This window comes from Bemisia tabaci, chromosome 5 (assembly GCF_918797505.1).
Source record: "Bemisia tabaci chromosome 5, PGI_BMITA_v3".
NCBI classification, from domain to species: domain Eukaryota; kingdom Metazoa; phylum Arthropoda; class Insecta; order Hemiptera; family Aleyrodidae; genus Bemisia; species Bemisia tabaci.
The window spans coordinates 45,671,760-45,690,745 of record NC_092797.1 but is presented as its reverse complement, the minus strand read 5'-3'; the positions used below and the strand labels follow the sequence as shown (position 1 = coordinate 45,690,745).

At 36.5% G+C, this 18,986-nt stretch overlaps 1 protein-coding gene across 4 annotated transcripts in view; it reads right to left on the bottom strand.

Annotated features, from left to right (window-relative positions):
• LOC109032585 (kinesin-like protein KIF12) overlaps positions 1-18,986 on the bottom strand; it is a 40,620-nt gene that overhangs the window by 3,135 nt on the left and 18,499 nt on the right. The window contains exons 1-16 of one of the 4 annotated variants that reach the window (XM_072300824.1): positions 18,181-18,331; positions 12,915-13,016; positions 12,225-12,303; positions 10,652-10,882; positions 9,612-9,752; positions 7,519-7,657; positions 6,941-7,035; positions 6,266-6,407; positions 5,530-5,651; positions 4,852-4,956; positions 4,420-4,534; positions 3,278-3,500; positions 2,946-2,985; positions 2,243-2,316; positions 1,216-1,299; positions 322-385 (exon numbers count right to left, since the gene is read on the bottom strand). In XM_072300824.1, coding sequence (XP_072156925.1) covers positions 322-385; positions 1,216-1,299; positions 2,243-2,316; positions 2,946-2,985; positions 3,278-3,500; positions 4,420-4,534; positions 4,852-4,956; positions 5,530-5,651; positions 6,266-6,407; positions 6,941-7,035; positions 7,519-7,657; positions 9,612-9,752; positions 10,652-10,882; positions 12,225-12,303; positions 12,915-13,016; positions 18,181-18,233 — 1,809 coding nt within the window. In that variant the 5' untranslated portion in view covers positions 18,234-18,331. Of the gene's footprint in view, positions 1-321; positions 386-1,215; positions 1,300-2,242; positions 2,317-2,945; positions 2,986-3,277; positions 3,501-4,419; positions 4,535-4,851; positions 4,957-5,529; positions 5,652-6,265; positions 6,408-6,940; positions 7,036-7,518; positions 7,658-9,611; positions 9,753-10,651; positions 10,883-12,224; positions 12,304-12,914; positions 13,017-18,180; positions 18,332-18,986 lie in introns of those variants that run through there. The other 3 variants (XM_072300821.1, XM_072300822.1, XM_072300823.1) reach the window with 3 other exon arrangements.

Sequence of the window (18,986 nt, the reverse complement as noted above, 5' to 3'; positions counted from 1 at the left end):
TATAGTATTGGGTCGCAAAAATTTGCTGAATGTGAATAAAATAATTTATGATGGCTCTCCTTGCAAAGAAAGATTTGATTATCTTCCTTTTCTGCGAGTTCAAAAATTCAAGTGTCTGTCCATTTTAACATCACACAACTAGGCATGATCGATTCACCCTCCTCTAATATTTGACGTAAAGTGTCATTTTTTCGGATATTTGAGCCCTCGTGAAATACTCCGCGTGCAGTCATTGCGCTCAAATCAATTTTAAAATCAAAATGGTGCATTTTACTTAGAAGCTAATAGTCGAGAGTGAATAGTGTTAGAATTACTATGTACATTTGGTGTTTGCATAATGGAAGTCCTCAGCATGCTCTTAGGAGGCAAAGCATTTTCATGATACCTGCAAAAAATTAAACGAAGATTTGATGAAAAAGAGATCGATATTATAAACATGATACTGTCCAAACAATGCTTATGGACAAAAGGAAAATAATATTTCAATGTGTCTCCAAGTAAAATTAAAAGCTATCGACGAGGAAGTTAAGTGACGTTTTTGTGATTTCTGCATATTGAAAAACTATACAAGAAAGCTCATGACGCATAAACCCGAGATTTTAGACAGCTGAATGAGATTGTTCTTTAAGGTTACTTCGAGAAAAGTTTTATTACATTTTTTTTTATTCAAATATGCCACTTAACTTTTTCACCGTAATAATCGTCAACTTGTGAGAATATTCAATTTGAATGCTCATTCAAATACAGTAACTATAAATTGATACTGATTTCGTGTTCTACAGCTGCCCAGCACCACACGCTCGATTTAAAAGCATTACATATACCAGACTACCGCATGCTTGCTTTGTGAGGAGTTTAAGAAAATTCCACCTTAGTGTTGCAAGCAATTCAGTTTGCTCAATACACAATGAATTCCTGGTCAGCTACACCGTGGGGTACATGTCTTTGTGACAATTCAAGTTACTTTCTGTACAACCCCGCCCGAAATTCTTATCTTCGAGTAGATACTACACATACTTTATGCATTTAAAATATAGGGAGCTAAAAACAAAGAAACTGCTAAATTATGAATGTGACAAATTTTTAAGGAGGTGAATTATATACATACATATATTTTCAAACGTTTTCAGAGGAAAATGTATCAAAACATGCGGCTTCAAAGTCAAATAGCACTACGACGAAAAATTCGCCACATAAGTCAACGTTAGTACTCACCCCTTCCTGTTTAAAGCTTTTTCATGTTTGATTTCATCAACTGAATTTCGTTTCCCTCGTAAATTATTCATGAAGTTTGTCAACCTACGAATCACAGAAAATAGTCTCAAATCTTCAAGAAACTAATTTAAAAATATATGCATTGCAAAAAATCTTGATTTTTTCCAGGTTCTCTTACAGAAGTCTCCATGCGTATTCCCGTGCCCTAATAAGTATTATATCTTCGCCTGATTGACAGAAATATTTCAGGAGGAAATGAGTGGGTACGTATGAAATTCACCTAATTTTAGAGACATGTTCACGCGTTGATCATGCATATCACTAGACCACATCGTGCAAAAAGGTCAAGGGCCTAACCAATGTTTTGACGGATTAAAATTGCGTCTCGGCGGTGTAAATAACAACAAATTAACAGCTAAATATTATTGTGGCGTAAAATACAGTTTTAAGCGGCTTGCCGCTTTTTGGAAAACACAACTTGTTCCATTACTTTTAATTTTGTTCATACTTTTTATCAACTTTAAAACTGTAAAAAATGATGTCGAGGTTGAATAAAAATTCGGCAATTTTCTCACGTGAGCATGGTTCCAGAAGATTAAATATCTCTTCCTCCAAACTACGTTCGTTAAATTAAAGACTTCACATCACTCTACTCAATTTTTGAGTTTTAATGGACCAAGGTTTCCCTTTGACTGTCACATATTTAGAGAAAAATTGCACTCTTTTAAAAACCTCAAGTTTTACCGTTAGTGAGTCTGTTGCACACAAACATTACATGTAAATTGATTTGATCTTTCATTAGTAAAATTGTATGAAAATCAGCATGCGCCTATCAAAAAAACCCCGATATTCAACCGTTGCAATTTTGGGTCACTCTTTTACGGATAGGTAAACAGCACTTGGATTGTTGGAATGTTCTCAGATGACCCTGATCAATAAGTAGGTACGTAGCGTTGCTGAGAGAGAGATATATCCTTCAAAGTCGTCGATAAAGATTCAAAAATAGATCTGCTGGACAGATACTCACGTTCTACCGATTCTTCTTTTGTCTAGTTCTTTTTGGACGGACTCGGGCATTTTACTTTCATCCGCGTTGTTGGGCTGAAAAAGAAAAAAGACGGAACATTTTGTGTGGAGCGATGAGAGAGCGAGAATTAAGCATGAGGGTGGAGTTGCAACGCCACATTTAGTCAGCTATAAATATTATAATATGCCTTCATATCTCATTACATGATAGCACATAATGTGATGATTTGCTCAAGCAACTATTCGAACTTCCGTGTGTTGCACAGTATCGTTGCAAATTGAAGGCGACTGTTCTTCGTTATCTATTCTACAGTCTAAATAAAATTGCCCTTCATGAGACAGTGCACGATGTGATTATGCAGGCAAGCAAATGTTCAAGCTTCTGCGAGTTACGCAATACTATCGTGAATTGAAGGAGACTGTTTTTCGTTATCCATCCTGCAATCTAAGTAAAATTGATCTTCATTATGTGATCAAATGAATTTGAAATCTTGGATATGGTGGGCTAACCATTAATTCGTAGACCATTGATTCGTTGATCAACGAATTAACATTAATTGATCATAACGTCAGCTTGAACATTAATGGATCCACACGCAATGATACATACTCTGGAGTGAACGTTAATATACTTTACCCTAACTATCCGCCTCACACTTAAGTATTTTATGAATAAAAATATGCAAACTTTTGTTTCAACTTACATTCATACTTCCTCTCCTGTGTTTTTTGTCTTTCGGCAATCTGAAGGGTAAAATTACACGTGAATTAGAGACAGTCATCAACTAAACAAAGACTTAAACAAATTGATATCATTACATTTTAATTAATTATGGATATAGTTCGGTAGGATTTATTCTTAGGTTCAAACAATTAGCGAGCTTTTTTTTTTTTTTTTTTTTTTTTTTTAACCAAAAGAACAATTATGAGAATGTACAAAGACATTCATATTTCTACGACCACTTCATGCAATGTAAGGTTTGCATTCTATCCGAGTCCATATGCATGCGTCCATTCTGAGAAAGCAAAAACTTACAAATTGGCATCCTCGAGTTTCTTGAGCAATCGTTCGTTCTCCCGGCAAACAACGGCATGATCTCTGGAGAGGATATCGCGACTCTGGAACAGATCGGCATTTTCCTTCCGTAAAGCCTCGTTTTCGTTCGCGTAATGTTTCACCATGTCCACTAGTTCGCTCGTTTTCATTTTTGACAGTTTCTCCAAATCGATGTTTGATGGTGTCTTCGAACTCAAAGGAACTGGAACATGAAAAATAATAAAATTCCATCACTGAATTCTATGAAAATAATCTAATCAAGAAAATGTCCTGAATTCTAAAGAGACTTTTCCGGATAATTCCACGGGGAAAATTCTTCTCTGAATCGACAGGGACTTCCATTGAATATTTTTTGGGGAAGAGGGTCAATTTTTTCAAAAAGTATTCTTCTTGCAAGAACCAAAAGTCTTTTGCTGGAGATATTCAATAGATGCTCCTCTTAATTTAAATACAACTATTTCTCTCTGTCGTAATAAGCTTACACATCCACGGTCAAAAATTTTAGTAGAAAGCAGTATCTGGAGGTTTCTAAAAATCTTAATGGTGGACATTTTTTTGGCCTTTACTTTTCTGAGACTTTTTATCCATGTATAGGCATCATTTATAGTAAACTCTTCACCTTTTTAAGGATCATGAGAATCTCAGACCTATTGACCTGACCCCTTTAGCGATGCCTCTTACCTATCAAATGATCGGGCTATCAACTAGGTAGATAAACCTCCCATGTGAGCATGCATAAACTAGTCAGATTGCCTTCATTAATCGGAGTATGCAACAATGTCCACTGTCTATCAATTATAGATACATCCAGACGTTGATGTGAGAAAATCGCTGATTTTTTTCTTCATAAAATCAATCAGATTGCACCCCCTTGGCATAACAAACTTAAATGTGTAATTTGACTAAAAGTTTTCTGGACCATGGATTCGTTCATTGTTAGAGAATTTCACGTCCTAATTTAATTAATATAAATAGAGCTCTTGAAAATAGGGGGCATCCGAGTCTTACTTTTAATCAAATGTGAGATTTATCGAAAAATGAACTACGGACTTTCAGGATACGTAAAGAATTGAAAAATGGTATCACAAGAGAACGGAACGTGATATCCTTCATTTACGTACCGTTCGGTATCGGATCATCTGCTTTCAGGTTTAAGGAAGCCCGTAAGTGCTCATTTTCAGTTTGCAGTGCAGCGACTTCTCGCTTCAATGTGACAATCAACGCCTCCCGCGGATCCTAAACAAATTAAGAAGATAGTGAGACACTGGTTGCCTAAATAAAATGTATTATATTTATTAAATATGAAGAAATAAAATGAAAAAATGTAATACATTACAAAAAATAGATCGATAGAAAAGGATTTTTTTTATGTTGGTAAATTGAAGAGGAGGGAGTGCATGAGAAATTTTGATACACCTTTTTCCAGGAATTCAAGTTGGGTTCTAGGAATGTAATCATTTCAGGATGACCCGAAAAGTTGGCCTACGACTAGCTAATATAATCGATATTATATATGTAATTTCATAAGTGTTTGTATAAAAATTAAGTATTACCATCACAACGATAGGTTTTGATTTAATTCTCTTAGCCCTCGCAGCATACCTCAAAGTATTTAAAGTCTCAGTCACGTTACTTTTGGCGGGCGAAATACACGCAATCTGAAAAAAAAACGAACAAAAAAATATTGTTATCACAGAAAATCTCCATGGTTTTTTCAAAGCTCGCACGACCACAAAGTATACTAAATCAGGCATTTTATTGTGAGATGAGTGCGCAAGTGTGCATATCTTGAAATTTCCTAGGAAAATTAGACTTTTTTCAACATCAAAAATGTTAAACTTTCTTTACTAAATCTAAAAAATGTTCCTTCAATTTAGCCAGTTTCTGTGCCTGATCAGGACAAAAGACAAACTCAATTATAACATTTGTTATGAGTAAAACGACTTCTGCTCTTTGATTTCTCATAAATCTTATATGTGTGAAATTGGATGTAACCGTCTTTAGTTCAGTAAGTAGTTATGGTTGCATATCTGATAAGTTGAAGGCACTTTTAAAGTTTCGTCACATTCGTATGACTATAGCAGATTCGATTGATTCATTCCGCATTCTCGTTTCCTTGGGAAAATGTCTGCCCTTTTAATCCGTATTGCCAAATTGATCCGGGAAAAATACCATGCTCCAGTATGTCTCCCTAGAACTTAAATTCGCTGAAAAGTTGCTAAACCACTAACCATGAGAGTGACTCCGTTTCCTGCTAAACTGTCAGCTAGAAGTTTCGTCAACTTGCTGTCTCTGTAGGGAATATGTTCTTTTTCTTTTTTCTTTGGATCACTCAACTTTGCTATGCAATACCCTGAAAATAACGGAAAGTAAATAGAAGTGCACCTTAAGTGTACAATTTGAGTAATACAATGCATTAGGCTGGACCTGCAATATAATATGATCCGTACACATCATTGGAATACTTTGTAAGTCAGAGCTCACTGATACGATCATATTCAGAAACTTTGGCAAAAATGAGCTATAGATAGACGATAGTAGATCTTGTTTTAACGATATGCGCTGCACTCGGTATCCAATTTTTTTATTACTTATTTTGACCTTTAACAAAATGCTCGGTTTTTCTATTAATTTATGTTTTTACAAAAATGTGTAACACCCATCGCTGTCATTCATACTTCACACTCTTCAAACATTACTCTTATTCTTTTCTAATCTTGCTAAAATATCGGTGTAACCTTTATCGGTATCTCATTATCCCACAAACAGTAGTTAAGCTGTAAAACAGCGCAAAGTTTTTGAACTCTGTATATTTGTTGCAAAAACTTTACTGCATTTAGAAGGAAAAGAAGCACGTTTTTGCGAGAAAGATGAACAGTGTACGATAAAAACGATGTAATTCTACCAATTTTTCCCCCGAACAAGTCAATATGAAATTTACTAGAATGAGTGGTAAGATCGACATACCTAATACCATTAAACTTTTATTGATGTTATTCGCTTCCTCCAAAGTTTTTCCCTCGCTGTGAGTCTTCTTAGTCATTTCACTTCCGGCAAGATCAACGAAGTTTATTTTACCCTGTTTCGTTATAAATACACCATTTTCCATCTGAAAATATTAAAAATAAGGCGATTTTAGCAAAAGGTGATTCATGGTAAATGTTACTAATTTTATTATAATCAAAGATGAGATGTAAAGAAATGGATAACTTTATTTTGAAATACAATTTTTCCACTTGGGAGGTTTTGCTGGAAAAAATCATGCTGTTCGTACTGAGCTCGTTTGTTGTAACAACGTAGTCAAATAGAACTGAGTCCACACTGTTAGAAATCAATTTTTTTTTCTTCTTTTTTTTCTTAAACTATATTTTGAGAGGAGAGCAAGAGACCAAAGAGTTCAAAAATTTTGCAATTAGAGTAAAAAATTTGAGCCTTGCTTGCCCCTCAAAATAGTGTGGACCCAGCGCTATTTTACCACCTTGTTACACAAAGTTCGGGCCGTTTTTTTTTTAGTTTTTTCTTTTCTTGTTTCCATTAGCCATTCCCGTTTAAATTGGGTCATAACATCTGATTTAAAAAAGGGGGCATTTGGTATGCTATACGATGATATACTGTTCTATTAATTTGAAATTATGAAATTACTTGCTGCTCGGAAGTTATGTGGACAGTCAATATGGTGTGACTCCTACTCGAATGTTCGTTCATCATGTGCGCTCCCATCGCTCTATTCCGCATACCTGCAAGAGGATAATTCAACTATTATTATAATGCATTTAAGCAAAATTATACTCTTGATTTATTTCCTAAAACGATGTATGTACAAATATAGGGCTGTAGTTTCAGTATTGATGTGCTCATTCAAAATTTTTAGGCATAAATCGGAAATTTGCAAAAATAAAAAATAAAAATAAAAAACAATAAATAAATTAATTAAAGATTCTTGAGGCTCATTGATATATGGAGCAATTATTTAAATTTTATCGACATTAATTACGTAAACCATTATTCTAAAAATCAGACTCGTGTTCAAAGTAAGATTTTGTAAGGTTATTTCATACAATAATAAGAGAGTGAGGAAAGAGATTAACGTTTTGATTGATATTTGATGGATGTGTTTTGCGGTGAACATGAACAGTTTTAGGGAATGGTAAGTTATAAAAAAAAAATCTTAAAGATTTTTTGCAGTGTCCTCAACCTTGTGCATTTTCATGTTGACTTACCCTCCTCCAGCACAGCTAGTAGATCATCTAGTTCTTCACAGTCTACAGTAAAGAGGTTTTCAACGAAGAAGCTTCTTGATTTCTTTGACCATCGCACAGCCAGGGGTTTTCTCAGGCCAGGGTTGAGCAAATCTATTACCTATTTTTCATAGAGAAGATTAAAATTAAATGAATGTGCTTCAAAACTTTGTACTTTTATTTGTAAAATAGTTCGAGGAAGTACAACTCTAGGGTAAATAGACCGATTATTATTTTAGAATCTAAAAGGCCTTTAGACCTTTATGAAACCAGACATTTAAAATACAAAGGTTTTACTGTGGAAATTGCGGATTATCCACTGGCAATGTAATAATTCAATTCCGTAGATCGAAAAAAAGAAAAAATTAAAATGACAACGCTAAAATTGCGCGTTGAGTTCAGTAATTAAATGAGACATGAGTTGTACCAGGAGAATGGAGATATCTTAAAGGCAATAATGCCGCCAAGTTTAGATATAGCATCATTTGCCTCCAAAATTTCACTGCAGGGATTTTTAGTTTCTACAAATATATTTACGACACCAGCAATCTAGAGAGGGGATTCCTTTTGAATGGTGACATCCTCCGGCTTAAAATCTCGTAAGGTTTCGCCTTCACGATAGTGACTAACAATTCATTTTAATGATGAAGAAAAATGACAGCAACGTGTCAAAAACTGAGTGAATGACTCTATTTTACAAAGAAGAAATGAACGATGATCGGAAACTCAAAGTCTTAGAAGTGAGTCCTCTTCATGTGTGTTTTCCTCAAGTTCACCAGATTAATTTAAAAACTATTACAAATGCCGGGCCTAGACCGAGACCCCATCACCCAATTTGAGGAGCCATGAAACTCAATAACACCACCCTTGAGTCGACGAGAATAAAGAGGGGAGCTTTAGCAAATAATTTTGCAAGGGGTGGCTTGCAAAAATACCGTACAGTCGTGCAACCAATTGAAATGGAGAATGACTAATGATAACCGAGTGCCCCAGTTAAATTTCATGGTTCGATCCCTGACCTGTCTCCGTGCACCAGCCACTGTCAAGACCATTTCCTCGATTAAAGGGAGATGAGGGCTGAGGGTGGGGAGAGTGAAATTGGAAAAAAAGGTACGAAGCGTGTAGATAAAGACTCTAGAATGAGTTTCTAAAGCTAGTAGATTGATACGAGGGATCGAATTGGGTAATTGATACCGATAAATGGAGCCCGATGGTGGATGTATCGTCGGTGGAATAGTCTGCTGAGTTTGAACAATCTAAGTTACAATAGTCGGTCGGTTAATTTTCATAATTTATCACACTATTTGTCCCTACATTAAAAACGATGTGCATTAATACATTTACACAAATCGGGGCGAGCAATACTTAGCAATAACCTGATTTTTTTTTTTTTTTAAATTTTGGAAAAGTAGAGAATGAGTAACATGCGAGAATCAAAAGTAATGCTTGTTGTATGTGTTTGAATTGAAGGCACTTACTAATGTTTATTCAGAGACTCATTTAATTCTGCAAACTGGACTCTCGGTGCTGCTGATAGGGATTGTTTGTTCGATTGGACTAATTAAAATTAATTTACTTTGGAGATTTCCCAAAAATACCCTTAAAGTTCAAAGCATTCTGCGATAAAACACGAAGGTGCTCGATCCAAGCAGATATGTCGTAACTCGTTTTTTAATATGCCCCGCTCTAAGGCCTCCTCGTTTTCTTTTCGACTAGAGTTTCTATCTCCTTTTGATCAAATTACTTTGCTAATTGTTCCCTCTCTCCGCCATATAGGGTGGTTTTATTTGCAGGAGTTTTGAAGAAAGGTTGCAGTTACAGTTCTCAGCATATTGACTCGATAGACGATAAGCTACTCTCTGAAAACAAACATTATTTTTAACGCCAAAAACGATTTTTACTTGAGAGTTTCATGAGGTAATGTGCAAAAGATCTTTTTAGTGCTGTTTTTGTTTCTCCTAGGGGGCGTTTTTTAAGCTTGCTAGAACAAATTCTTTGGATCTATTTGTTCGAATTTAGATTTTTGCCAGAATACTCGCCATTGAAATCATAAAATAAAAAAATAATATCCTTACTTTTTCGTTGTAGATTTCAAGAAAAGATGCTTTGAGCACAAAATGGACGTCCCTTTTGTCCTTAAGGAGTTGAAAGAGGTACATGAAGGAACGGAAAACAAGTCCATGCTCTGGGTCCGATGGATCAGGATTTTTCTCGAACTGAAATGAAAAATATGTAATGAAAACGTAAGGGAAGACTTAGACATGAATCTATGATATTTAAGTGGTTAAGTCGAAGCTGAATATATTCGTATCCATTGTCATTTAAATCTTAGCATTGACGGAAATGAAAAATTTTCACTGGTATTTAATTCCTGAAATTTCAAATGAACTTTCAATAGACCAATGACGACTTTTATAAGATTCAACGTGTCTCACAGGCAAGTAATACTATATTTCATTATTGCTGCTGTTTAGTGTCATATTGAACAATTCCTCTATTAGGATCAATACACTATAAAGTGTTTGTCAAACTAATTGCCAGAATTGTAGTATGCAAATTTAAATTTAAAAAAAAAAAAAAAAAAAAAAAAAAAAAAAAACCTGTTTACCCCTAGTTTCCCCCTGTATAATGTGCTCTATCTCGGCAGGGCACACCGTGGTATACGTGCAATGCGTGAAGTATCGCACAGGCTTGTAAGGCGCTACTTTATGCGTTGCGCGAACCGTACGGGCAATCCATGAGGGCAGTATAGCTCCGATATCAATTTATCGTAACCTCACTCACCTCCCGGCAAAAGTATCTCAAGTGCTATGCGACGTTTCAAATTAGTCAACAAAGCTGTCCGAAAATTTCACTGAATTTCCTTTATGTTGTCGATAAAAGTCAGTGAAACTTTCAAACAGATTCAACTCACAATTTCTCTGTAAAAACATAAAATGGCGGCGGAAATTTTGAAACGTTGAGTGGCACTTGTGATGCTTTGGCCTGAAGGTGACGATATTGATTGAATAATCCTATTGAAAATCTTCTCTTCAGCCAAAGCTCAAGGAAGAATACATATTCGAAATTAGCTCAAAGCCAAAACCCAAAAGCATCAATGATTTCCAAGACTCACCAATTTCGGTGGCCCGGTGAGTGTGTGAGTTTTCCCGCTTCCGGTCTGGCCGTAGCAGAATGCCGTGGTGCTGAAGCCCTCAACCGCCATTTGGATGAGTTTCGTCATGCCAGAATACATAAGCACGTCCGACTGAGTGGCCCCAGGCTCAAACACGATATTGTACGCGAACTGTTTCGTCTTCGGCCCATTTCCATCGGTCCCACCAATTCTATCACTCACTCCCTCAACCTTAAAAAACAAAATATTTTACTGAAAAAATGAAGGAGGGAGAAACAAGAAATTCAACAGTTTCAAATGAAATCATGGAAATCACCATATCTGCAGTGATCACTTCGCCACTCGAAGGAAGCCACTTTAAAGATGCCACTTGAAGGATGGCACTTGAAGGATACTAAGGGCGCCATTCGAATACTAACAATTCAGAGGTGGCAGAAGCAACTGGAAAGGGATGAATATATAAAGATTACATCCATTGATATTACGCCTTCAATTTGTGAGGTAGGCTGTACAGCATATTCCATGCAGCATCATATATCTGTTCAAGAATGATTGTATTTTGTACTTTCTACAAATCTTGTCTCGCAGAATACTATTTTGAACCTCAGCCTGCCGATTTTGATGCACTCTCTATATATCTATTCAAGCCTCTGTATTTTTTAAAGAATAAAGTACAAGGAAATTTCGCTCTCATATTTCTTTTAAGATGCAGTTATTCCCAACGAAAACACGAATATGAGGATAATGCCACACTGCATGGGCTGTACATGTTGCTTTATATTGAATTTGATTTATAAATAGGCAAGCGATCAGACAAATCTGAGAATAAATGCAATGGGCCTGTTGCAAACTTTTGCTAGAGCAAAACTAAGAGTTGTTCCTTACAGATAATGCTTCAAAAATCACGATGAGCGCATCGGCAAAGTCTGAAATGCACTCATAACTTCACAATCTGCCCAAGAAATTTGCGGTTTTTTGAGCTTCCCGCTTCGAAAACGATACTACGGTACAGGTGAACATTTTGTTAGAGGAGTCGTTCCATTGGCGGCAATACTCATCATGGCCGACGCCAGTCCGCCGAAACACCTGTGATGGGACGAGATAACATCTGAACAGGATTAAACCAGATAACAATCGGCGTGTTTACGTTTATATTTTCCTCGCCCGCCTTAATTGATCTTGAACTCTCCTCGAATTACTCGCGGAACTGCGCAAGCGTCGGCCATGATGAATATTGCCGACGATGGAGGGACTCATCTAACAAAATGTTCACCTGTGCAGTAGTATCGTTTTTGAAGCGGGAAGCTCAAAATAACGCAAATTTCTTACGCAGATTGTGAATTTATGAGTGCATTTCAGACTTTGCCGATGCGCTCATCGTGATTTTTGAGGCATCATCTATAGGAAACAACTCTTCATTCTGCTCTAGCAAAAGTTTGCAACAGGCCCATTATATTGTGGTCATGGTTTTTATAAAGGTAGAAAAATTGTAATATTTCCCTTTCAGAATTATAGATTTTTATATTTCTCTCAATAAAACACGAGGATAATATTATCGCAAATTTGAACTCACCAAAATTTGTCCATTGCCTGGAAACGAAATTATACTCGGGTCGTTATTTTGGATTTCCTTGGCGTTTAGCGGCCGCACCCTGCAAAATTTAGGCAATTTTTTTCATAAAATTATCCAGGCCGGTCTCATATAATAGTTGCACATCGGAATGTGAGATAAAATAAAAGTACCATCAGAAATTATTCAATTTGGTGATCGCAAAATATAATATAATAGTAATATAATGTAATAGTAAAGTACTCATGGTGCTTAATTCAAAGTCATAGATCCGAGAATTCGGATTATTTCGAAACGAGCACTTTGAATCCCCGCTTCGACTATTTTTTGATCGCATGAGAAAATAATCGAATTGCATTTTATGGAAATACCATGAAAACTAAACGCAAAGTTTTTCTCCAAATAAATGTATCATAAAAGGTAAAAAAAGAAAGAAAAAAGATTGTTACCCTTTACGGGAAGGCGTTTATTTTTACACTCATCATTAGCAAATAATCCTACACATTTTGATACATTAATTTATTCTCCCGCCCAAATTTGAAAAGTTCCATTAAGTTCCACACGTTATAAAAACGCGCTTGACAATGGTGGTGCTAATTTTTAATTTTGTGAGTTTTTTCTATTTCATTTTGAGTGTCATTATTTAATTTATCAAGATTTCGCTGATCATTTAATTGCAAGATAAAGACTTACCGTACGACGACATTGATACTGTCGTCTGCATTGCCCTCCGCAACGGTATTGTTCAGGGAACCTGTTGATGACCCCAGGCTGAAATCGTATGAAAACGAGCCACTGAAAAATAAGAAAGAGAAAAAGCCGTAAGTCAAAATCCCTAAACCAGGGAAAACATCTGAACTTTGCCAGAGTCCTCTTGATTAAATCCAATATTTCTAGACAGCTTTCGGCAGTTTTTCTTTGCTATGTTTTGCTTACGAATTAGTTAGATCACTCTGGTCAGGTGGAAAAGAAGGGATACCTCATAACTCCAAAAGTGATGAAAAACACAAATAATGGTTTCCAATAAGATTACTTAAGAATTACTAGATGCATTACAATAAAGGGAACTGTTAGCCTAGCAATTTTGGCGCGTATACGTAGTATACCGCCTTTGCGATCGTTTCGACCCCCCCCTCGATACAATAACCGAGTCCCCTAGTTCCTTACCGAAAAGTGACTACCGCGAACTTCTGAGATTTTCCAAAGCGTGTAAAAAGTTTACTAATCCGTCAATAATAATGATTAAAATTTGTTTCTCATTCTGGGGCTCGCTAGTTTATGTGTAATGAATACCAAGAGTCTACGTTTCTTGGTTTTTTTTAAAAAAACCTTAGAATGGGGCGCGCTGATTTAAAATATGCATATATAAGCGGAAGCAAGCGAACTGATTCGAGGATGGCTGACCAGTTCGGCACTCCTTGAATGAGAATTTCACTCACTCCGTTTTGTTCACAACGTTGCTTTGACATATCTCCACAACACTGTTATCCTTTTCAAAAGTTGGTACTCCTTGCTCTGATAGCCGGGGCCACCAGGATAGTGGTAAGTGCAATCTGTGATGAGCCTCGAGACTCATTAGACCATTTGCTAAACGTGGCTCATACAGGAGTCCACTAAGCCCTCTCGTCCCCACGCTCCTGATCACTGCGTCGGCGTCACGAAGAACAATGGGCCTTGGGTCCCAACGCGGCCGATACCCGTACCCCAATTACTCACGCTTCATTAACCATTTCACCGTCACGCTAGGATTCATCCAATTTTCAAAAAAAATTGTTTCGCATGTATTTAGCAATTTTTTCCTTACTCTCCGTTAAAACACAAATAAAAAGAGACCTCATTCATAAAAATCGGCCGAATAGAAGAGAAGTTACAGTAATCGAAATCCGAAGAAATCAACAAAACCTCGACTCCTCGATACGAAAAATAAAATGAAGGGGAAAAAAAGAAAGTATAAATTACAATTAAATATAATTGACCTCAAAATTTGACAAACAATTCATTTATATACCTAACGCTGAAAAAACTGGGAGAAATTACAAAAAATTTGCCTCTTGCAAGGGGCTTCTTTGTAAGAATTTTGACCTGAAGACAACGGTCGAATAACAGCAGTACTCCATACAATACACGGTGTGCCTGAACGAGTTAAACATTTTTCATACGTCCAAATCGAAAAATCTTTATATTTTTAACTACAATGTTTCTTGAATCGTTTAAGCAAAAAAAAAAAAAAAAAAAAAATTCCGTCGAGATTCTGGAACGCAAAGGCGCTTTAAAAGTATTCTGGGGCTATAATAGCTAAATCACCGGTAGTAAATTCGTTATATTATTAAAAAGAAATTGACTCCATAGTTTAATTCCTTAGTTTCTTGAATACGATTATTTTAAGCACTTAAACATTTATACCACCAATTTTAGCCATGGGGTGATTTCCTGAGAGCCGATAATATCACGAATTTCTCATAGAACCCCTCAACAGTGGCTTGCTTTTTTGGCAGCCGATTCGGCCATCGAACCGGAGTTTAAATGGAAGCTGATAATAACCCAAAGCTCTGAGAAAAATTTTGAGATGAGTATAAGAACGGTTTGTTGTAAGTAGCGAGGAGAGGCGGGCAAAGCGGCTAAAATCCTATCTAATTTTTACAGTTTTTCTGTTGAATTAATGTTGCCGCGGGCTTCTGACTGTCCACACATAGTTCTGTTCAGCATATCGATACATAAGTATTTACATTTTACATACGTAGAATCTAATTTTCACGTCGGGGAGTTGACATATTTTGATTTTTTTCGATTTTATACGGAAAATCGATGGTTTTTCGGGATTGAAATTATTATTGTTTCATGAAAAATAAATGCACCCAAAATGACTATAGCATATTGATTCTTACACATTTGCACTCACAAAATTGGTTGGTAAATTCAACGAGTGGGTGCATCGACCTGGTATATCAAGTTTCTGCAATTTTTTACGGCAAATCAGTAGATTTTCGGATGTAGATTGCGTACTTTTCAATTCATGAATGAATAAAGCAACGACATGGTTGAACTTCTTTGCATGGAAAGACGTTTAAAATAACAAAATCAAGACGTATTTAATGCAATTGCATTTATATCGAGTCAATTTCTTTTCAATAATATAACGGGATTTTTACTACCGGTGATTTGGGTATTTTAGCCCCAAAATACCTTTAAATCGACTTTATCTTCTAGGAGTTCGACAGAATTTTTCCTTTCTTCGCTTAAATTATTCCGTAGCACTTTTCTTCAAGAATCTGATAAGATTTTGCTTGAGGCAGATCAAAAAACTTAAATTCGATCGAATACCTTTCTACTTTCACAATACACGGTCTCGTCAAGGTGCGTCTTTGACCTCGCAGTGTTGGATCGTGAATTCTCTTTTTATGCTGTTTGCCTATTTTGAAATCTCTGTAAATGAAAACTAAAGGGGTTGATATGTGCGAGTTAATGACGCGCCTTATCAACACATTGTGTTGGAGTTCACTGCTTGTTTTTGTTTTTTTTTTTGTTTTTTTGTTTGTTTTTTGTGGCAAGGACAATATTTGTTGTGTCAGGGGAGCGGCTAATTACGCCGAGTAAAATTTACCTCGATACAAAGAGAATTTACGTGTTGGAATGACTTTTTTTTTAATTTTATGTTGAGTTAAACAATTTCAATACCGAAAGTAAATAATCATTGTCACAACTAATATTTCATTATTGGCTTAGTAAGTCGCTTTCTTTCAGCCGGTAATCCAGGATTGCACGAAAGGTCTGAGAAAATATATGAGGCTCGCGCTAAAAAGGCACAAAGATTACGCGAATAACCTTAATCTGCTACGGGAATTCGCGAATGTAAAATGAATTTAATTTAAGGTAGAAGTTTGGCAATACAGGAAACAGTTGGAAAAAACGCATTTTTATGTTGACAATAGTTTAGGTTAGTTTGTTGACAAGTCATTTATGTCTTACCTTCTGATGATAAATGAAAAGAAAAGATTGAATTATGGTCGTGGGTATAAAGAACTTTCCTAACTTTTCTCGGAAAAAATATTTAATCGAGAGAAACGAGGCAACGTTGGAATGCTCATACGGCGTGAAAACACATGCGACATGGGCCTTTTCAGTTCTACAATTCGATGCCGCGATTATTCTAACGCGCGTTCGAATAATCAAGCCGAACACAAAGCGGCCGGCGCTCAACTCACATTAGCGCCTGCAAGACTGTAAGAATACTTCGCGCATTGCGCCAAACAGTGCGGTCGGCGTAGCGCCTACAAGACTGCATGAATACTTCTCGCATTGCGCCAAACGCAGTGCAGTCGGTCAGGTGGCGTGAAACGCATATCAGCGTCTACAAGACTGTAGAAATGCTGCAGGACTGCGTGCCATCCTTCTTGACTTTCTGCTCCAGTTTTTACCATAATTACAGGGAAAATATGTAACCTCATTGTAACGATTCAGAAATTCGGATGATATTTAAAAATTTTTTGTTACATTAAAAGAAAATAGAAAAACGAAAATATCGCTGCGAAATTTTCGATACTTTTACTTGAGATCATTTAGGTAAATTCGCAAAAACTTTTCAGAAAAACTGTGTGTAGTTTTTTAAAAACGTATTAAAAATGAAATATAAAAATTGTGCATAACGTTGCAATCAAAGATAAATATACGCTTTCTTTCGGGTGCACCCTTTTTGAATCCGCATTCGTCTCTTAAAAAATTTGAGCATGGTTGTTCTACGACGTCCCTCTATTCTGCTGTGCTAAAGAAAAACGCCGTATGAACATTTGACAGTCACCGAATTTCCTTCGATAAAATGTTAATTTTTGAGGACAGTTATGAATATTTTTCCTTCGAATTTTCAGACACTTTGGATCAAATTACAAACAAAATTATCTGAGAAATCGGCAGAAAAATATGCAAATAATTTCCTGAAAATTAGCAATTTGTTAGAGGAAATTTAGCAACGCCTACAGGATCATAAGGGTTTTTCCTCAGCAAGGCAGTATTCTGAATGCGTTTTTTCTCAGCGTTCATAGGAACCATGTGTCGCCTTCGATTCAACTGTATTTTTCCAATCAAAAGCGATAAAGAAGACCATGAAGAGGTGTAGACCGCAAGCCGCCAAGGCTAGTCCAAGTGAACTTGAACCAAGTTACCCCTTGAACAAGTGGCGAATCGTAATGAGGGCAGAACTGAACGTCTATGATGTTTGCTTTCAAATGTCAAGTTTTTATCGCCACCGATCGATTTCGCGCCTCGCCTCCTCAGCCGCACTTGTCACCTGCCGTTTGCTTTCCTTTTGAGACTCATTACTTTCATCGGGTAGGAGTTCTGATGTCGCACAGTGGATCGAGTCAAAGGGAGAGGTCGGACAAAATTTGGAAACTTTAAAAGCTTATACCTCCGTTAATACAAAACTTTGAGATTCTAAAAGTGGTTCCATTGGTTTCCTCGTGAGTTACTTTCATCGACGAGGAGCTCTGATGTCGCACAGTAGATCGAGTCAATAGGAGATGTCGGACAAAATTTGGAAACTTTAAAGCTTATGCCTCCGTTAATACAAAACTTTGAGATTCTAAAAGTGGTTCCATTGGTTTTCTCGTGAATTTTTCTACTACGTGCACCTCTTACAATTTAAAATGTGACGGAATAAACATCAAAATTTGCAGTTTTAGTCAAAAATTTCAGGTCCGATCTCTCAAATTGACTTGATTCCACTGCGCGTCGTCGACGTTCTCTTTCGCGATCCGTCCAATTCCTCATCACTTGCGATAAATCGATTAATCTGCCATTTAAACCTATGAAAAAGGATCGACAAACAGGATATTCGCAATAACGAGGGCCTTAATAATCGATGTTTAACCATAGTTTCAAATGGGAAAATATCGATAATTGATCGTTCACGCCTCGCCACTGCACGCCACACGTTTGGATATACTTGTATTTATAGAATACTCACGACCTAGGTGGTGAGTGAATCCGTGAGACTAATGGGTCACTTATGCGTGTCATTTATTCGTGTTTTGATGATCGAGGTTCATGGACTGGCAAAAAATAATAAGGCTCGTTTAAAGGCCGAATTTTCGTGTCAAGTATTTACGGAGCTTTCGCTCGGAGAGTAAATGATGTGATGATGTGATCAATCGACTAGGCAACTTAACTATCTGCGGCGCGATATGCGTATCGTATCACTTAAAATTGAAGGCGCACTACTGTTACGTCTTTCTAAAAGTTCTTTGTTGGTCTAGGAGTTTATGAAAAAGTCTAGTCCCACTAAGACCATCGATTGCATTAGTGCATAGCACTGTTCCTTATTATATTTCACAGTTTCATCAGTGGTAGATGAGTGTTCAAAGCAAATTAAAGTTAGCTATGATCTGTTGGAAGTGGTCTAGACCATCAAGTGCACTTTCATGATTAAAATACGTTATCAAAATTATGTTGACGAAAATAACTCTCTGGAATTTGCCTGGGTGCATTTATGATCTTCCTTCCTTGAATGATCAATATTTCCACCTGAATTTTTGATCGAAACGTCATACTGAGCTCCTGCAGCTCCTGAAGCGTCATAAAGACTATTTGGATACCTTCTTGCGAGGAGAAACTTCCACTTTTGGCTAATCCATGAAATCACTTATTTTCACAAAAAATTAAATGGTATATATTATGTTATTCTTATGATAGTCACCAAAGAGTATAGTTCCTCATTGCAAAATATGGCTCATTTGGTTTACTTAAAAAACCATCCCCTGTAGGTGTGTTGGA